The sequence below is a fragment of the Gambusia affinis genome, linkage group LG12, assembly GCF_019740435.1.
Source record: "Gambusia affinis linkage group LG12, SWU_Gaff_1.0, whole genome shotgun sequence".
Classification (NCBI taxonomy): Eukaryota; Metazoa; Chordata; class Actinopteri; order Cyprinodontiformes; family Poeciliidae; genus Gambusia; species Gambusia affinis.
The window spans coordinates 2,551,928-2,568,903 of record NC_057879.1 but is presented as its reverse complement, the minus strand read 5'-3'; the positions used below and the strand labels follow the sequence as shown (position 1 = coordinate 2,568,903).

Below are 16,976 nucleotides of genomic sequence, written 5' to 3'. Positions count from 1 at the left end.
AATCTTTTATTGTTGCCTGTTAATTTTCCTTAAAAAGAACACATTTGTAATTAAAACCCAAATCCCTTCGGCCAATCCGTAGATTTTTTTCCGCTATTGATTCTTGTTTAGTGTTAAAGATTAAATGCTTTTATTGTCATATGCACAGTAACGAAATGCATCTTCCTGAACAGTGAAATAATTACTTTACTGCCCACACTGGATGCCAGAAATGTAAAGTTTAGGTATAAAATAGAGAATATAAAACAAAGCTTGTGAAAATGCAACAACAAAAAATAAAAATAGAAATATGTAGAATATACATTTGCATATATTTGAGATAATGAGCTACAATGTATGTGCAATAGTAGTGAGTGAAACTGGTTTTACAAATGATTATGATAATCCCAGTGTCAGACAAGCATAGTTACATGTAATTGTATGTAAACGGATCTGAGTAGAAGTAATGGTGGAGCTGTGGTTCCGTCACAAAGCTGAAAAAATTTGCCACACTCTGTGCTTCTTCTGGCCGGTGTACTGTTAAGGAATACTCCCTCAAAATAAACCTTTCACTCCTCCCCGACTTCCGCGTATAACTGTGACGGCGGAAGGAAAACGGCTCGACCCCAACACACGCGCCGTTGTTCGCGGACGCTGTTGCATATCAACCAATCACCTCACAGAATGGCTTAGCTATCCAATTATAAAGTGCGTTGTTAGCATGTGGGCGGAGACTAAAATTTACAAACCGTTCTGCCTCGATTTCCAGTAACCCGAGAGATTTATTGAAATATAGTTCAGAAACAAATGCTTTTAGCTTCTTGTCCTCCGGTCAACTAAGGTAATAGTTCAGGAGAAGTAGAAATGATGTATGGTGTTTAATTAACTGCTTTTATAACAAAAAACAAGGCTAATGATTAGCTAACCACCTGTTGGTGTAAAGAGCTTCTCTGTTTACATTCATGTTAGTGTCGTTTATTGGCAGCACAGTGTTCGTTTAAAATCGCAAAGAGAGATCTCTTTTTTATTTCAACTTTAGACATGTAGTCATACAAAGAGCTGGATAACGTTAACTTTAGTAAGACTGGTCGTTATTTAAGCTGAGGAACGACATTCAGGCGGTTCTGTTCTGATGTTTGACATCGAGGAGAAATTTAGCAAAGATGTGTTCGGCCTGCACAGTCTGATCCAGGGAGCTGGGCTCTGCCACCGGAGTGTGGGACAGAAACTAAGGTGAGCAAAGTAAAGATCAGAGGTCTTGACAGCTACGGCAGAATTAGCTCTGAATGAATTACTGTGACGATGCAGAAATTGGAGGAAAATGTACAACAATTTCAAGATCTGTATCTAGCTCTATATTGACGTTGAAGCTTTTCACATTTTGTAAAGTTATAACAAAATATTGTTTCATTGAGATTTTATATTAAAGACCAGGGGCCTACAAGCCATTTTTATTTTACCCTTAGTTCACCTGAATTAAACTGTCGAGCTGAAAATGTTAAGTTTTTGTCATCTTTTATGTTTGATAAAACATGGGAAATGTATTATATACATTTTTTAAAGAACCACAATGTTGGTTAATTTGTTTAAAATTTTAAAACAAATGGAAACTTGAAGACCTTTTAAAGCCAAGCCATGCCATGTTCCTGCCTCTCTGTGTCCAGCCAGGGATGGCGTCTGCTGCGAGAAAGAAAGGCGGCTGCGTTCGCCAGGAGAACGCCTGCCTGATCGCAGATGAGCGGTTCCGCAGCAACCTGGACGCCCTGCAGTTTGAACCAGAAGCTTCCGATCTCCAGGTTGGACATGCATCCAGCCCATCTGAACCCCCCACGCAGACACACGCATAACAGAAAAGAGAAGTGTGCTTCAGTTCCATGGTTGCAGTGATACATTAGTGTTTTCTTTGGCAGGTCCATCACAGCCTCTCCGGGGCCATGGTTAGCAGCAGCATGGCGGCCATGAGCGAACACATCCATCAGCTGGAAGCTGAGCTGGAGGGTCAGACTGAGGAACTAAAGTAAGCTTATTGTTCTACTTCAGGGACTCAAACTCATTTTCATTTTTGGGCCCTGAAGGGATATTCACAACTCTTTGAGAATGCCCCTTGCCAGTTGTGTCAGAATGTACCAATCAAACTACATGAATTGAATTTATTGTCAATTGAACAGACAATTGAACTGACCCATACTCCGAAAGGTATGGGTCACTTTTGGCCCATGGGCCTTGAGTTTGGACAAGACTCCATTTCACTTATAAAAAGCTAGTTTTCAGGAGATGTTTTCTGATTTGTAATGAAAGAAATCTCTTATACATTGGAAATCAGAAGTTTACATACACCGAATACAAAGACACATGCGCATCTGAAGTTAGATCAGATCAAACCTCTCTTGTTTTAGGTCAGCTAGAATTACCAGAATTATTTTTATTTTCGAAACGCCACAATAGTAAGAGAAATAATCTGTCAGATTTATTCATTAATGTCTGACCTGCTTAGTTTAAACTCTGCAGTTTGCATCGTCCATGTTTTATAGGGCAGCGGAGCTGAGGGCAGAGTCCTGCCGGGAAGCTGCCGCTCACAGTGAGGCTGTGGTCGCCACGGTTACCGAGGAACTGAGGATGCTGAGAGAGGAGCTGGAGAGCAGAGCAGCCACAGGAAAGAGGTGGTGGTTTCAGACCTGCTTCCACCTGGACGTAAACGAGGGATTACTTACAATCCAGATTGTGTTTTGTTGAGGTCAGGCAGTGTTTTTCAACGCGTGGGCCGCGGCCCCTCAGTGGCCGACATGATGCACTGTGAGGGCCTCAGAACGTTGGAGAGAAGATTGGAGAAAAACAATTTTTATTAATCTTAAATTTTTCATCATAATTTTTGTTTTCTTTTATTCAATCTTTTTTGTAAGTGTAAAATATAAGTTTAAATAGTTGATTTAAACATTATTTCTAATGCTCATTGTCTGGCTGCCAGTAAAGCTGCTTTGGTTCGTCTGCCAGCTTAGCAAGCTGGAAATTGAAAAGTTTCTGACAAGAATCTCCCCCCAACCCACACAAAGGAACCATCCATCAGCCTGCTGCAAAGAACCATTAGAATTGTTGGAATAAAATACCTTTTGATGTGATTTATATTAAATATTACATATTGTCTTATAATCAGAAGAGTGGATTGTGATGACAAAATTGTATCATCTGGTAATAGAAGTTTTCGCCACAGAACTCGCAGTAAAAGCTATGAGGTAGCATTGCTGCTAAATAAATGCAATAATTCATCAATAGAGGGTGAAAGATATTGTAAAAGTTGATGTTGCCTTAAATATTTTGTCTCATTTTCTGTGAGTTAATCCTCTTCGGGGTTGCATGTTTGGGAACCCCTGATCTAAACTCGCCTCTCCTCTCAGAGCTGAGCAGCAGAGGAACCAAGCTCTTCAAAATGCAGAGAAACTCAAAGAAGCTTTCAACGAATACAAAGACACGTTTTCCATTAAACTCCGAAAGGTACATTTTTACTCAAAATCGTCTTCCTTTTTTTATGACAACTAAAAACCTTTTCTTGCTTGTTGACGCTGGAGATGTTTTGCCATTTTGCGCCTTCGAGGTGGTGGAGAGTGAGACGACGCTGAAGGAGAGTCTGATGGAGTCAGACAGAGAAAAGCAGGAGTGGGAGGTGAAGGCTTCTGCGTTGGAAAGAGAGCGAGCTGAGCAGAGCCAAACGGTTAGGTACTGAGTGTTTTCTGTTGAGTAGAGACATAAAGAAGGCCTTCGACGCCGCTTTTTCCCAGCATGCGCTTCACCGGCAGCGTTTTGTTTTCCACGCAGCCAGCTGCAGGAGGAGCTGAGGCAGGGCGGAGCGGCTGCGGCTCTCCTCCAGGCCCAGCTGGAGCAGGCGACGTGCAGAGCCTCCCAGCTGGAGCAGCAGCTCTCAGAGCGGGGGGCCGAGTGCAGGGAGGCGGCCTCCGTGCGCAGGGAGGTGGAGGAGCTGCGGACGCTGACCCGTGACCAGGAGCAGAAGGTGACCCAGACCCAGGCTGAGCTGTCCGCCCTGGAGGCCGTTCTGGCTCTGCTGCACCTGCAGGAGGTGGGCCACCTTTCCACTCCCACCCACAGGCTGAGTTTTGTTTCCACACATACAATCTGGTGTCTGTGTCCAAACAGAGTCAACCTAAAAATAACAAACCTGATTGTGTGTTTGATCGCTGATCCTCAAGGGAGGGAGCTTCAGTTTTCCTTTTTGCTTTTTAATTTATGAAGGCTCCTGCAGGACCAATTTGTGCCAACCCATGCATGCTGCCCCCAGTGGACTATGCAGGAGCTGCACATCTGCTGAAGCTGAAGCCAGGTAGGCTCCAGATCCAGTTTGAACAATATATTACGTTTTACGGACTCAAACTTCCACACTCTTCCTTAGACTGTGAAATAGAACGTTATGGTTGGTAATTAGAAATTCCTAGAAACTTTGATTACGGCATCCTAATTTTAAAAAAATCCTTGTTGTGTGTTTTCAGCCCCTACGTTGCTTCTCTGTTTATATCAAACACCTCAATCCTTCAATGCATCAGCATCACATGAGCAAATAAATACAACATAACCAGATGAAAATTAACATCGGTTATTGAAATCAGTCCAGTTTTTTTTTTGTATTGGACCGATACCAGCCTGTTAAAAATTTACAAATGCCACAAATGCGATACTGATGTTGATGCCATATGGTGCATCCCTACTTTTCCTATATTTATTTTAGATGGACTATCAGAGATGCCAATAACTGTATCATGAGCTGTTATGTTAAATGCATGCATAGGATTTTATCCCCATGCTGAATAGATTATCTTAAATTAAATGTAGAATTTTGTAGAATGTTCAGTGAGGTTATATCACTGGAATAAAAGATGACATTTTTATTAACTTTATGAAGTATTTTTCATGCATCCTCTGAAGTAGCTAAACATTAGTTTTAAGGGTGAAAAGCTGACTTTAATATATTTTGTTCTAGAAGAAAACTGCTTTGGTCATTTTTAGTGGTTCACCAATTTCAGTTTTCGGGCCGATCATCGATCTCTAAATAGCCTGACCTGCAGATTCTGTGTTTGACCGAGAGTTTTTTTATTTTTTATTTTTGTATTAAAAGTTGCGAAATATAACAACAAAAATATTTGCGGAAGTAGTAGTATTACTTGATCCATCTTTTTGGATTTTTTTGTTGTTTTATTTCTTGTTTTTAGTGGTTGCTGTTTAGATTTATAATTTCCTTCAGCTCCGTTTGAATTTAGAATATTAAGAAAATCGGAGCCAATTGGTTGGCGCATTTCCAGTTTTTTTTTTTTGTTATGTTTGTTAAATGACAGATTGTTTGGGTTTTATGTGCTCTATAATTCTTATTTAAATGTTCACTTGATACATAAATGGCTAAAAGAAAAAGTTTGGGATGGAGAACTTGTTTTGTCATAATGCTAAGTCACATGATCCAACAGTGCAGATTTAGAGTTATTTTTACATACAAATTACCTGATAACAATAAATAATGATAAAAGAGATAAAGTCACATCCAAGTATTCCAAAGGGACACCGGCATGTACAGTAGGTGGTTTGCTGGATAACGTACCATGTGCCACTGCTTCCAGGTGAGGGCTACCAGCAGCTGCTGCGGGTCCTGCAGGTGAAGGAGGCCGAGCGGCTGAAACAGCAGAGCCAGAAGGAGCGTCTGCAGGAGCGTCTGAGCAGAGCCCAGGAGGAGATCTCCGCCCTGCAGAACTCCATGGCCCAGAGAGCCTCCCACTACCAGAACCTCCACACAGAGCTGCTGGAGCGGGACAGCCAGGCCACAGACGCTCAGAAAGAGGTCAGTATGCTTTCTCACCGTTACTCCTCAGGCCTTTGGAGCGAAACTAAAGACGGATCAGAGATATGAGTCTGAGCAGCACAAATACCGTACATGGTGGCATTCCTTTTAAGGAACAAGGTGCCCGAAAGCCGACAGCGGTGATGTGTAATGCTAACGATCTCATTTACATCTTAATGTATCCAAAACTATAGCTATGTACTTCTCAAAACGGGTAAATACTGACAGTGATTCTAATATTTTTATCCAAGGCAAAAAAAAAACAACCAAACACTATAAATGTTACAATAGTTCTAATATTTAGGGATTATTTTGGATTCACAATTTTGTTTTAAACAAGTGAAACGGATTGTGAAAAGAAGACAGTTTAATCTTAGATGTGTGTATGTGTATATATATATATATATATTATATATGTAAAGTAATTGAACCTTCAAGTACAAAGTTACACTTTGATACCATTGTGGTGTATTCTGCCAGTGTCTTGAAGATGCTGACGTGATGCTTCAGAAATAAGGCTCTGAAGGCTGGACTTTGATTGGACAGCAAAGTTTTGTAACAAACTGCAGCCTCCGTCAGCACAACCAAATCGCAAAGGAAATCTTGGTCCAGTCATAGTGAAGTCCCTCCGATTGCTGGACAGCATCTCTTTTATAGCCTTCTGGCCAACACACAATCCCCAAATTAAACATCATCACATAGCTATGTTCCAGCTAAGGGGATGTTTAGGTCTTGGTGGCCTAAACATCCACCAACACATTTAGGTGGATGTCCACCAAGACATCCACGTGGACATTGGAGTCTACACGGAAGCAACTGGAGTGTATAGACTCCAGATGCTGCTACACTAAACTTGTTTTTCAAGCTTGATGTCTTTTGTCCCAAATGTCCCAAAAAATAAAAAAAATCCTTCTGTATGATTAGACACTACACCATGATTATACCTCATATGACATATTGTATAACATGTTTTGTCTTTGGCTTGCAAAACAGTTCTCAGAACAACCAGTTGAAATAGTTCATAAATAAGCATTGAAGCTGTTGGATAAAATCCCTAAAATCCTATTTTCACTTCTGATCTCGTTTAAAAATAAAACCAAAACAAAACAAAAAGCAAACTTAAAACTGGCTTTTGGAAAAATATTTTGGCCAAAAATATCAACATTGAGCATATATAAAGACATGTAGATTTTAAGATGGTTTTATTCATTTCTTATTCTGTAGTGTTATTTTGTGTTTTTTTTATTTATTTATTTTTTATTTTTATTGTTATTTTTAGTCCTTTAATTTATTATTATCCTGCCTGTCAATGGGACTATAAATGTAAATTAGCCTCTAAGCTATAATCTTATGTACTTACATCTAATGTTCATTAATAGTTATTGTACCATGTCTAAAAATAAACTTGAACATGCTGTTGACCCTTTTCTAAAGCATTGATGCTAGGAAAAAATGTTTAGAGTTTTGGAAATAAAAAAGAAGAGAAATTATTATAATTTTTTTTCTTAATATGCACGTGCCATATGTTTTTTCTTTCCCTGTTTTACTTTACCTCAGTTAAAAAGAAAAGGCGCTCGGGTTGCTGCGCTGGAGAAACAGCTGCAGGAAAAAAGCTCGGCATACAGTCTGGCTGCTCTGAAGAACACCGAGCTGGAAAACAAGCTGAAGGTACAGTCACTCAAACGTTTTAACTTGAACTTCATCAGCCATGTGCCTGAAGCTGTGTTTCCATACTGAAAGTACAAAAATACATTTCCTTAATGGAAACACGGCTATTTAGAAAAAAAAAAAATCACTTTTTCAACAAAAAGTTTTTTGCACCAGAATGAGTTTTTTTTATTTTTATTTTTTATTTTTTTTTAGCCATATCAAAATAGGCGGAATTCGCAAAACGTCAATGGAAACACTTTTTTCCGCATCATTTGCGTCACATGTTACTACTGCCGAAAACGTCGAAGAAGACGACAGGAAGTAGAAGGAGGATGATGGCTTGCATTTTTTTCCTGGACAATGTGCAGCTGGCTCCACCAGTTCTCTCACAACATCACACAGTTCATAAAAAAAATTGTATGTCTTTCCAATGTGTTGGATCCATAGGTCTTCTGTAAAATCATAGACTAAAGTCTCCCCAAAATGCCCAAGTAGGCTTACAGTTCCAACGGCTGAATAAGACGCCGACGTCTCCTCTCATTGGCTAATGGAGCGCTAACGCCGTGGCTGAATTATGAATATATCTCATGTAAGTGTTTACATCGGTCGCTGCCACATGAGTTTTAATAACTTATCGTGCAAACAAGCTTATTCACGAATGAATTTAATTTCTTATTTAATGGAAACACCTCAATTACCAATGGTTTTTTGTCATTAGCAGAGTATAGATAAAGATTTGTTTTGTACACATTTGTAATGGAAAGGCAGCTAGAGACTCTGGCTTTGATCTCATTACAGGAGAAGAGCAGCAGCGTTCAGCACTACCAGGTTCTGATGAGCCGAAAGCAGAAGGAGCACCAGAAGGCTCTGGATCAGTGTAAACAGTCTCACTCTAAGCAGCTGGCTGAGCAACAGCATAGGATAGAAATGGTAACATAAACTCATCAGCTCCTTTGGTAGCAGCAGCAGCTAAGCTAACAGTGGCTCTGTGACTTCCTGTAGCTGCAGCTGTCTGTGGAGGAGAGCCTGGCCCAGATGTTGGAACTGGAGCAGCAGCTGGGTTCTGTTCAGACGGAGCGGGACAAGGCTCAGAAAGCTGTGCTGCTGCTGCAGACCTCTTTGGATCAGCTCACACAGGCAAGGCAGCATGTAGGTCCCATTCCCATACGGGACAGGAGAGAGGAGTTTATACGTTGATGAAATGTTCTGTTTCTTCATTCCAGGAGAAGCAGGTTGAAGTTCGACGCAACCAGGAGATGGTGCAGAGTTTCAAAGACCAGGCTACTCACTCTTCCACCATGGTTTGTACAGGAGCCATGAACACAACATGGAAAAGTCACAAGAAGTATGTTTAGGATTTTTTTTATGTCTGGGTAAACAAAAATTTACATTTCTAAACCGTATTCCCTATTAGGATGTCTAAAGGTTTACATTTGTTCATTTCTTCATCCATCCATCTATCTGATGTTATATCCACCATCGATAACCTGCTTTGCGTTTCTCCACCGCTTAATAGGTATCTGAGCTGCAGACCTGCCTGTCGGTGTGCAAGGAGGAGCTGAACTCGTACCTGCAGCAAATGGAGGAGCTGAAGAGGAACCATCAGACAGAGCTGCAGAGGAAGAATGAAAAGGTACACACTGAAAACGTCTGTCAGTTGGTTTATCAGGGCCCAAGGCAGTTAAACACACACACTTGTCCTCTCTCCTTGTTGCTTTTTCAGATGTCCAGTCTGCAGGAGAAGCTGCACAGCACCAGCCTTGTCTGTCAGATCTCCAGTGAGCAGAACCTGCAACTGCAGGAGTCTCTGCAGCAGCAGCAGACCATGCTGACCGAGAGCACGGCTCGGGTCTCTGAGCTGGAGGAGAGCCAGAGCCAATTGCAACGACAGGTGAGGCTACCCCCCCGACACACACACACATACAGAGACTGGCTTCCAAGGAGAGTAGGGGCTAACTTTATAATCATCATTTGTGAGGATTACACTATAAATTCTATAAAATCCTAGAAAATATTGTACTATATTTATAGTTGTATTATCCTATACACAACTTCAAATAACTCAATTTCAAACTCAATCTCTCAAGTTTTGAAAATGGGCCGACAATGGGCCAACAGCTTTAGGATCGTGTAGTGTGCGCTGGAACTTACACTAAGGATATGAGGAAGGGAGGGTCAGTGGAGAGCAGCGGAGTTGAGCCTTTTTTCATTCTGTGTCAACAGAAAGAGAAAAGGCTGGAAGAGACGATAAAGGCGATAATTAAAATGAGGTCGATAGTTTTAATTTATTGTACGATTAATTGATTTATCGTTTATGGTGACAAGCCTAATAGTAACTTTTCAAAAAAATCTTACCAATAGCAGAAGCATTCACAGCATTCACATCCACACCAGTGTTGTCATCCTTGTTGTTATCATCAGAGTTTATCTTTTCTGTTTAAACCACAAAAAAATGCAAATTGAAGGATGGATTAAATAATCAGTTTTGCCAGATTTGGTGAATCATCTCACAACTGGACAGTTTTTGTTCTTATTTTGCAGTTAGAAACAGTTTAGGAGCCTGGTCAAGTTTTGAATTGACCTATTTAAAATACATTTTAACCAATCATTTATAATAATTAAATCATAGCCCTCTCAACTGTGTGGCAGAAGATGTGTAATTCATTTGTGGTGTGGATCTTGGCTTGTTGTGAGCTTGACATTTGTGCGTGTGGAGGAGCAATCCTGTGGAAACTTCAAGTAGTGAGACTGCAGCCTGGACAATTGGCAGATGATGTGTAGAGTGCATCATCCAGTACACAATACACTGGATAATGCAGTGTATAATCCAGTACATTATGCACATTATGCAGTGTACCATTTTCTGCTTCTAGGAAGATACATTCTCTATAACCTGTATTAAATGTTCAGCAAAGCTTTTAAAGCCACAAATGATACAAAGAACAAAGGAGAGATAGACACACCATCCGGGTCGATCTGAATTTAATCCAAGTACTTGTCATAAAACTCTGCCAATCTTCCATTTTCTAAGGCCATCAGAACTTTGCTGATCTTGGCAAGTTGTAGGGAAGCCTAGAGGTGAATGCAGTGACTCCAGTGCGACAAATGCAGTGAATGCCACGAATGCAGTGAATGCGGTGCGGCGAATGCAGCTAATGCAATGAATGCAGCTAATGCAGTCTGGTGAATGGGATGGATGCAGTGAATGCAGTGCGACAAATCCAGTGAATCCAATGCGACAAATGCAGTGCGACAAATCCAGTGAATCCAGTGAGACAAATGCAGTGCGACAAATCCAGTGCGACAAATCCAGTGAATTCAGTGCGACAAATGCAGTGCGACAAATGCAGTGCGACAAATGCAGTGCGACAAATCCAGTGCGACAAATGCAGTGCGACAAATGCAGTGAATCCAGTACGACGAACGCAGTGTAACAAATGCAGTGAATCCAGTGCGACAAATCCAGGGATTCCAGTGCGACAAATGCAGTGCGACAAATCCAGTGAATCCAGTGCGACAAATGCAGTGCGACAAATGCAGTGCGACAAATCCAGTGCGACAAATGCAGTGCGACAAATCCAGTGAATCCAGTGCGACGAACGCAGTGCAACAAATCCAGTGAATCCAGTGCGACGAACGCAGTGTAACAAATGCAGTGAATCCAGTGCGACAAATCCAGGGATTCCAGTGCGACAAATGCAGTGCAACAAATCCAGTGCGACACTGCATTCGTTGCATTCACTGCACTCGTTGCATTCACTGCACTGCATTTGTTCCACTGGATTTGTTGCACTGCATTCGTCGCATTCGGTGCGTTCGTAGCATTCACTGCACTCCTAGCATTCGCTGGATTCACTGCACTGCATTTGTTCCACTGGATTTGTCGCACTGCATTCACTGCGTACGTCGCACTCTCCGCATTTGTTGCATTCACTGCATTCGTCGCATTCGCTGCATTCACTGCACTCGTCGCACTCACTGCATTTGTCGCATTCACTGCATTCATTGCACTCGTTGCACTCACTGCATTCGTCGCATTCACTGCACTCGTCGCATTCACTGCATTCGTCGCATTCACTGCACTCGTCGCATTCACTGCACTCGTCGCATTCACTGCACTCGTCGCATTCACTGCACTGCATTTGTTCCACTGGATTTGTTGCACTGCATTCGTCGCATTCGGTGCGTTTGTAGCATTCACTGCACTCCTAGCATTCGCTGGATTCACTGCACTGCATTTGTTCCACTGGATTTGTCGCACTGCATTCACTGCGTACGTCGCACTCTCCGCATTTGTTGCATTCACTGCATTAAATGCGCGTCGCTGCACTCACTATTCACTGCACTGCATTCACAAAATGCAGTGAGTGTAACAAATCCAGTGCGGCACATCTAGTGAATCCAGTGTGTCAATTGCAGCGCCACAAATCCAATGCGACAAATGCAGTGCGACAAATCCAGTGCGACAAATGCAGTGCGACAAATCCAGTGAATCCAGTGCGACAAATGCAGTGCGACAAATGCAGTGCGACAAATCCAGTGCGACAAATGCAGTCGACCGCGACAAATGAATCCAGTGCAAATGTCGACAAATGCAGTGCGACAAATGCAGTGCGACAAATCCAGTGCGACAAATGCAGTCGCGACAAATGCAGCGACAAATGCAGTGCGACAAATGCAGTGCGACAAATCCAGTGCGACAAATGCAGTGCGACAAATGCAGTGCGACAAATCCAGTGCGACAAATCCAGTGCGACAAATCCAGTGCGACAAATGCAGTGCGACAAATGCAGTGCGACAAATGCAGTGCGACAAATCCAGTGCGACAAATCCAGTGCGACAAATCCAGTGCGACAAATCCAGTGCGACAAATGCAGTGCGACAAATGCAGTGCGACAAATGCAGTGCGACAAATGCAGTGCGACAAATGCAGTGCGACAAATCCAGTGCGACAAATGCAGTGCGACAAATGCAGTGCGACAAATCCAGTGCGACAAATCCAGTGCGACAAATGCAGTGCGACAAATGCAGTGCGACAAATGCAGTGCGACAAATCCAGTGAATCCAGTGCGACAAATGCAGTGCGACAAATGCAGTGCGACAAATCCAGTGCGACAAATCGGTGCGACAAATCCAGTGCGACAAATGCAGTGCGACAAATGCAGTCACGACAAATGCAGTGCGACAAATGCAGTGCGACAAATGCAGTGCGACAAATGCGGTCGACAAATGCAGTGCGACAAATGCAGTGCGACAAATCCAGTGAATCAGTCACGACAAATGCAGTGCGACAAATGCAGTCGACAAATCCAGTCGACAAATGTGCGACAAATGCAGTCGACAAATGCAGTGCGACAAATGCGGTCGACAAATGCAGTCGACGACAAATCGTCACGACAAATCCAGTGCGACAAATCCAGTGCGACAAATCCAGTGAATCGTCAGTGCGACAAATGCAGTGCGACAAATGCAGTGCGACAAATGCAGTGCGACAAATCCAGTCACGACAAATCCAGTCACGACAAATGCAGTGCGACAAATGCAGTGCGACAAATCCAGTCACAAATCCAGTGAATCCAGTCGACAAATGCAGTGCGACAAATGCAGTGCGACAAATCCAGTGCGACAAGTGCGACAAATCCAGTCGACAAATCCAGTGCGACAAATCCAGTCGACAAATCCAGTGTCACGACAAATGCAGTGCGACAAAGCCAGTGCGACAAATCCAGTGAATCCAGAGCGGCTAATGCAGTGCGTCAAAAGCAGTCGACAAATCCAGTCGCGACAAATCCGGTGCGACAAATGCAGTGCGACAAATGCAGTGCGACAAATCCAGTGCGACAAATGCGGTCACGACAAATGTCGACAAATCCAGTGCGACAATCCAGTCGCGACAAATGCAGTGCGACAAATGCAGGTCGACAAATGCAGTGCGACAAAATCGGTCACGACAAATCCAGTGCGACAAATCCAGTCGAATCCAGTGCGACAAATGCTGTGAGACAAATGCAGTGCGACAATTCCTGTGATTCAATTCCTGTTAATCCAGTGCGACAAATGCAGTGCGACAAATGCAGTGCGACAAATCCAGTGCGACAAATCCAGTGCGACAAATCCAGTGCGACAAATGCAGTGCGACAAATGCAGTGCGACAAATGAAGTGCGACAAGTCCAGTGACAAATCGAGTGCGACCAGAGCGACAAATGCAGTGCGACAAATCCAGTGCGACAAATGCAGTGCGACAAATCCAGTGAATCCAGTGCGACAAATGCAGTGCGACAAATGCAGTGCGACAAATCCAGTGCGACAAATCCAGTGCGACAAATCCAGTGCGACAAATGCAGTGCGACAAATGCAGTGCGACAAATCCAGTGCGACAAATGCAGTGCGACAAATGCAGTGCGACAAATGCAGTGCGACAAATGCAGTGCGACAAATCAAATCGGTGCGACAAATCCAGTGCGACAAATCCAGTGCGACAAATGCAGTCGCGACAAATGCGGTCACGACAAATGCAGTGCGACAAATCCAGTGCGACAAATCCAGTGCGACAAATCCAGTGCGACAAATCCAGTGCGACAAATCCAGTGCGACAAATCCAGTGCGACAAATGCAGTGCGACAAATCCAGTGCGACAAATCCAGTGCGACAGTCACGAAAAATGCGGTGCGACAAATGCGAGTCAGTCGACAAATCCAGTCACGACAAATGCAGTGCGACAAATGCAGTGCGACAAAGTCGACAAATCCAGTCACGACAAATGCAGTGCGACAAATCCAGTGCGACAAATCCAGTGAGACAAATCCAGTGCGACAAATGCAGTGCGACAAATGCAGTGCGACAAATGCAGTGCGACAAATGCAGTGCGACAAATCCAGTGCGACAAATCCAGTGAATCCAGTGCGACAAATGCGGTCGACAAATGCGGTCGCGACAAATCAGTCGCGACAAATCCAGTGCGACAAATCGGTCGACAAATGCAGTCGACAAATCCGGTGAATCCAATGCAGTGCGACAAATGCAGTGCGACAAATCCAGTGAACAAATCAGTGCGACAAATGCAGTGCGACAAATCCAGTGTCGACAAATGCAGTCGATACAGTGCGACAAATGCAGTGCGACAAATCCAGTGCGACAAATGCAGTGCGACAAATGCAGTGCGACAAATGCAGTGCGACAAATCCAGTGCGACAAATCCAGTGAATCCAGTGCGACAAATGCAGTGCGACAAATGCAGTGCGACAAATGCAGTGCGACAAATCCAGTGCGACAAATGCAGTGCGACAAATGCAGTGCGACAAATGCAGTGCGACAAATCCAGTGCGACAAATCCAGTGCGACAAATCCAGTGCGACAAATCCAGTGCGACAAATGCAGTGCGACAAATCCAGTGCGACAAATCCAGTGAATCCAGTGCGACAAATGCAGTGCGACAAATGCAGTGCGACAAATCCAGTGCGACAAATCCAGTGCGACAAATCCAGTGCGACAAATGCAGTGCGACAAATGCAGTGCGACAAATGCAGTGCGACAAATCCAGTGCGACAAATGCAGTGCGACAAATGCAGTGCGACAAATCCAGTGCGACAAATCCGGTCGACCGTGCGTGCGACAAATCCAGTGCGACAAATGCAGGTCACGACAAATCCAGTCGACAAATAAATCCAGTGCGACAAATGCGGTCGACAAATGCAGTGCGACAAATCCAGTGCGACAAATGCAGTGCGACAAATCCAGTGCGACAAATGCAGTGCGACAAATCCAGTCACGACAAATCCAGACAAATCAGTGCGACAAATGCCGGTGCGACAAATCCAGTGCGACAAATGCAGTGCGACAAATGCAGTCGACAAATGCAGTCACGACAAATCCAGTGCGACAAATCCAGTGCGACAAATGCGGTGCGCCAAATGCAGTGCGACACATGCAGTGCGACAAATGCAGTGCGAATAATGCAGTGCGACAAATCCTGTGCGACAAATGCAGTGCGACAAATGCATTGCGACAAATCCAGTGCGACAAATCCAGTGCGACAAATGCAGTGCGACAAATCCAGTGCGACAAATGCAGTGCGACAAATGCAGTGCGACAAATGCAGTGCGACAAATGCAGTGCGACAAATCCAGTCGACAAATCCAGTCGCGACAAATGCAGGTCACGACAAATGCAGTGCGACAAATCCAGTGCGACAAATGCAGTGCGACAAATGCAGTGCGACAAATGCAGTGCGACAAATCCAGTGCGACAAATCCAGTGCGACAAATGCAGTGCGACAAATGCAGTGCGACAAATGCAGTGCGACAAATCCAGTGCGACAAATGCAGTGCGACAAATCCAGTGCGACAAATGCAGTGCGACAAATGCAGTGCGACAAATGCAGTGCGACAAATGCAGTGCGACAAATCCAGTGCGACAAATGCAGTGCGACAAATGCAGTGCGACAAATGCAGTGCGACAAATCCAGTGCGACAAATGCAGTCACGACAAATGCAGTGTCGACAAATCCAGTGCGACAAATCCAGTGTGACAAATCGATCCAGTGCGACAAATGCAGTGCGACAAATCCAGTCACGACAAATCCAGTGCGACAAATCGTGCGACAAATCCAGTGCGACAAATGCGGTCGACAAATCCAGCGCGACAAATGCAGTGCGACAAATGCAGTGCGACAAAGGACAAATCCAGGTCGCGACAAATCCAGTGCAAACAAATGCAGTGCGACAAATCCAGTGCGACAAATGCAGTGCGACAAATGCAGTGCGACAAATGCAGTGCGACAAATGCAGTGCGACAAATCCAGTGCGACAAATCCAGTGCGACAAATGCAGTGCGACAAATGCAGTGCGACAAATGCAGTGCGACAAATCCAGTGCGACAAATGCAGTGCGACAAATGCAGTGCGACAAATGCAGTGCGACAAATCCAGTGCGACAAATCCAGTGCGACAATCCAGTGCGACAATGCAGTGCGACAAATGCAGAGCGACAAATGCAGTGCGACAAATGCAGTGCGACAAATGCAGTGCGACAAATGCAGTGCGACAAATCCAGTGCGACAAATCCAGTGCGACAAATCCAGTGCGACAAATGCAGTGCGACAAATCCAGTGCGACAAATCCAGTGCGACAAATCCAGTGCGACAAATGCAGTGCGACAAATGCAGTGCGACAAATCCAGTGCGACAAATGCAGTGCGACAAATCCAGTGAATCCAGTGCGACAAATGCAGTGCGACAAATGCAGTGCGACAAATCCAGTGCGACAAATGCAGTGCGACAAATCCAGTGAATCCAGTGCGACAAATGCAGTGCGACAAATGCAGTGCGACAAATGCAGTGCGACAAATGCAGTGCGACAAATGCAGTGCGACAAATGCAGTGCGACAAATGCAGTGCGACAAATCCAGTGCGACAAATCCAGTGCGACAAATCCAGTGCGACAAATCCAGTGAATCCAGTGCGACAAATGCAGTGCGACAAATGCAGTGCGACAAATGCAGTGCGACAAATGCAGTGCGA

At 44.0% G+C, this 16,976-nt stretch overlaps 1 protein-coding gene across 3 annotated transcripts in view; it reads left to right on the top strand.

Annotated features, from left to right (window-relative positions):
- The first annotated feature begins 704 nt into the window (after window positions 1-704).
- The window catches only part of ccdc18 (coiled-coil domain containing 18), a 31,643-nt gene continuing 15,371 nt past the window's right edge, over window positions 705-16,976 (top strand). For 2 of the 3 annotated variants that reach the window (XM_044133038.1, XM_044133037.1), the window contains exons 1-15: window positions 705-1,212; window positions 1,644-1,775; window positions 1,890-1,996; window positions 2,511-2,639; window positions 3,372-3,468; window positions 3,569-3,690; window positions 3,790-4,048; window positions 4,222-4,309; window positions 5,592-5,809; window positions 7,367-7,477; window positions 8,258-8,389; window positions 8,462-8,596; window positions 8,683-8,760; window positions 8,976-9,092; window positions 9,183-9,350. In XM_044133038.1, the coding sequence (XP_043988973.1) occupies window positions 1,650-1,775; window positions 1,890-1,996; window positions 2,511-2,639; window positions 3,372-3,468; window positions 3,569-3,690; window positions 3,790-4,048; window positions 4,222-4,309; window positions 5,592-5,809; window positions 7,367-7,477; window positions 8,258-8,389; window positions 8,462-8,596; window positions 8,683-8,760; window positions 8,976-9,092; window positions 9,183-9,350 (1,887 nt within the window). In that variant the 5' untranslated portion in view covers window positions 705-1,212; window positions 1,644-1,649. The remainder of the gene's footprint in view (window positions 1,213-1,643; window positions 1,776-1,889; window positions 1,997-2,510; window positions 2,640-3,371; window positions 3,469-3,568; window positions 3,691-3,789; window positions 4,049-4,221; window positions 4,310-5,591; window positions 5,810-7,366; window positions 7,478-8,257; window positions 8,390-8,461; window positions 8,597-8,682; window positions 8,761-8,975; window positions 9,093-9,182; window positions 9,351-16,976) is intronic. The other variant, XM_044133039.1, reaches the window with a different exon arrangement.